This window comes from Atta cephalotes (assembly GCF_000143395.1).
Source record: "Atta cephalotes unplaced genomic scaffold scaffold00106, whole genome shotgun sequence".
NCBI classification, from domain to species: Eukaryota; Metazoa; Arthropoda; class Insecta; order Hymenoptera; family Formicidae; genus Atta; species Atta cephalotes.
The window spans coordinates 96,384-100,063 of record NW_012130170.1 but is presented as its reverse complement, the minus strand read 5'-3'; the positions used below and the strand labels follow the sequence as shown (position 1 = coordinate 100,063).

The following is a 3,680-nucleotide window of genomic DNA, read 5'->3' as shown; positions in this document are numbered from 1 at the left end:
AGTTTCTAAAATAAAAAGTCACGGAAGAGACATCTTAATAAAAATATTCAAATATGATGTAAAAATAGAGGAATAGTAATAGATACTATAACACTATACACATAGCTAAATAAAAAAGCCGAAAGGTTTAATCGAACTTTATTAGATAAAATGCGAGCATTACTTTTTGATTCTTCTTTAAGAAAAGAGATGTGAGAAGAATTGATTGATTTATATTTTGAATAGGTTATCAATTAATGCAATAGAAAGTACAGCATTTGAAATATGGAAGAAACGCAAGTTGAACTTAAAAATAATGCAATGATTTTTGGAAGTATAGCCAAGAATTTGGATTCTTTAAAGAAGTGGAAAAAGAAAACAAAAAATTGATTATCATTGGCTACGAACAAAATGAAATTTATTCAAAAGAATGAAGAATCAGATGAGGAAGAAGAAAAGTGAAAATTGGAAATGCAAGAAATGATAATTTATGAATAATGCGAAAATGACAGTTTATCGAATTTATCGTTGCAAGAAGAAAGTCAAGACAATATTATACAGAAGAAAGTCAAGATAAGAGGGCCTAAAAATTCGTCATTTGTTGATTAAAAAAACGAAGTTCATATGGTAACAAATCATGACATTTTAATTTAAAATTCGACACGTTAGGATAAGCATAGCGACTCCTTAGACTCAAACAGTATGGTATACATATGTATTTTTCAATGTTTCGTAGTGAAAATAGATAGTGTACAAAAAATAACCGGTAACAAATTTTTTTTCACTCAAAAATTTACTTTACTACTACTTTACCTTAGTTTGTTGGTTCCTTCAACCCACGGAAACGATATGGCATTTACCTTCCGATTGGTTTTTTGAACCAAAACTAAACTATCACTAAAAACAAACTAAACAAATTAATGACGCTAGCAAGTAACATATTAGCAAAAAAGCAAAAAATTTTTTACAAATTCAATCGTATGTCATCAATTTTAAAACGCGAAAGAACTGCTACTTGCGTTTCCTTCATGTTTACTTAATAAATGACAAATTAATGACGGTTTCAGGCGATAACAAATGAAGTAACATTCTTGTATTATCATTTCCCGGACTAATACGCAGTGACTAATACGGAGAAAAGTGTCGCGAATATGTTCACTTTTCTGTGCGCCACAGAATATAGTTCTCCATTTAAAAAAATTACGATTTTAATGATCTCAAAAAAAGTAATTGGTCAATGGCTATTCTGAAAAGATATTTACGTGCATAAACTTGCATATAAATTTAATCTCGAAAAGTAAACATAATCTCATCTCGTTTTCATTCGTGAAGACGCAATTCTTTATTTACTATTGTATGTTCTATTTCATTAAGATATACAATATAGTTTTATCCAATATTTAATATTTTATCCAAATTATATAAATACTCGTATTTGTAATTTTGAGTGGGGTCTAGTAAGGTAACACAAATTTTCGGCACTTTACTACGAATCATCTTAACTGACGAAAAAAAGTATATCAAAGACATAAATAATTTTTAAAATTACATATTATTAATTAAATTTTAAGTCACGTAAGATGTTGTATTAAATAGTATTATAAAACAAATTAAATAATGTTTTTTATTTCTTCAAATGTTTATTGATCCATGGTATGAAACTGGAAACTCTTGTGTAAATATCTGGGTATCCAAGTGCACAAGGAGTACCAAAGGAAACGATTCCAATTTGAGATTTATTAGCCACCAATGGTCCACCAGAATCTCCCTGGAATGAAGATGCAATTAATAATAAAATGCCAATATTTATATATAATAAGAAATTGTTTACTGCAAATGTAGTTATAATCATTTCAGTGTTAAGGTGAAAGTGTAATCATATTAACAACGATATGATTAAACTCATAATTTTTATACCGTAATAATATAATTTTGTTAATATTTAACGTTATTTATTATTTTATTGTTATTAAAAATATATATGTATCAATTTGTTTTATGATATTAATAATCGGCTTACGTAGCATGCTCCTCCTTCTTTAGTCAAAGTGCAGATATGGCTATATTTCAATTTTGGTTGTGCTGCCTTGCAATCTTTTTGTGGATAAACTATTAACTTAATTTTTTGCAAGTTATTTGAAGTACTTCCATCAACCTAAAAAAGATTGAATTGTTATATTGATAATCAAAGCAACTATCACATGACAACAAGCGAATTATTGTTATCAAAATGTTTTCTTATTTATTACTTTTAATGTGTTATTACATATAAAGAAAAAATAAGTTTTTCTAAAAAAGGATTCTTGGATATGTATAACTGCAAAACTTTCGTTCGTGAGTTTAATATTACCGAAGTAGTTCCCCATCCGATTAATGTGCATTGCTTGTTCTCGAGTCCTTCATCGGATGTCGTAAGATTTATCGGTTGCACTAATCTCTTGTACGTGATAGGATTTTTAAGGTGAACCAAAGCGATGTCATTAATGAATAAATCGTATTTAGAGTTGATGCTTACACTTTCTATATCATAAACTACTCCTGGTACATTCAACCAGTTTGTGCCAGCATGGACTTTTAGATTATTCACCAAATTTTCTAGACTAAGAATAAAGCAGCATATATAATACTTGTATATCTAAAGTTGTTGAAAACAGATGTTGAAAATATCTGCTATAAATTTTATGCCAACAAAAACAAAATGCCAACAGAAATAATGTATTACGAATTACTCTTAAAATATATCAAACAAATAATGCATTTTATGATTATAATTAATGATAAAGAATACTTTGCTAACTAAAATTATCGACTAAAAGACTAATTTTAGTTAAAAAATTAGTTTTAGTATTAAATTCTGCTAAATATATATTGTTATAAATTCAGAATATTTAACTTACCCATCAACACAACGTGCTGCGGTTAATATGTTATAATTATCAATAATAGATCCACCGCATCTGTGGGTATCATTATATTTCAATGACACTTGATACGGAAATTCACCGATTTTAGCATTTTTACCGTTGACGATATAAGAAACTCCTTATGGACAAAAATAATTATGTTAATATACTCATATTATATAATGATATTAATAAAAATAATTATTTAATGTTAACGCAAACAATATTTTACATTATTATATGTATACACATTTTTAATACAATTAAACATCGTGTCAACTTTATTGCTAATGAACTCGAGAAAGTTATAGATTTACTAAAAATAAAATTTTCTTTATTTACCATAAGTTTTATTAATCGTGATATATTAATTTTTAATGTTAAAATACATTTTGAGAATATAAGGAAATGCATGTATTCTCCTAAATTAGTTTTACATAATTAATTTTACATTATTAAAATAATTAATTTTACATAATTAAATTGGCAAAATGAAACTATTAATATTAAAAATTTATGAATAAGTCAAATACAGTAATAGAGTATCGTAATATTTATAAAAGCTAGGGATACTTAAGTTATAATTAAAAATTTTACATATATACTACCGTTGAAAAGTTTCCGGACATATAACTTAAAATTGCATAATTTTCAGGTCACTGTAACTCGATCAAAAATCATCTGGAAAATCATCTTTTCGACGGCAGTGTATATGTATATATGTGTGTGTGTGTGTGTGTGTGTGTGTGTGTGTGTGTGTGTGTGTGTGTGTGTGTGTGTGTGTGTGTGTGTGTGTGT

The 3,680-nt window shown here is 27.1% G+C and overlaps 1 protein-coding gene across 1 annotated transcript in view; it reads right to left on the bottom strand.

Moving 5' to 3' along the window:
* Nucleotides 1-1,603: 1,603 nt before the first annotated feature.
* Nucleotides 1,604-3,680, bottom strand: part of LOC105625070 (chymotrypsin-1-like) — a 7,071-nt gene continuing 4,994 nt past the window's right edge. Inside the window, exons 2-5 of the mRNA XM_012206413.1 lie at nt 2,877-3,021; nt 2,330-2,579; nt 2,000-2,134; nt 1,604-1,747 (exon numbers count right to left, since the gene is read on the bottom strand). Of these exons, the coding sequence (XP_012061803.1) occupies nt 1,604-1,747; nt 2,000-2,134; nt 2,330-2,579; nt 2,877-3,021 (674 nt within the window). The remainder of the gene's footprint in view (nt 1,748-1,999; nt 2,135-2,329; nt 2,580-2,876; nt 3,022-3,680) is intronic.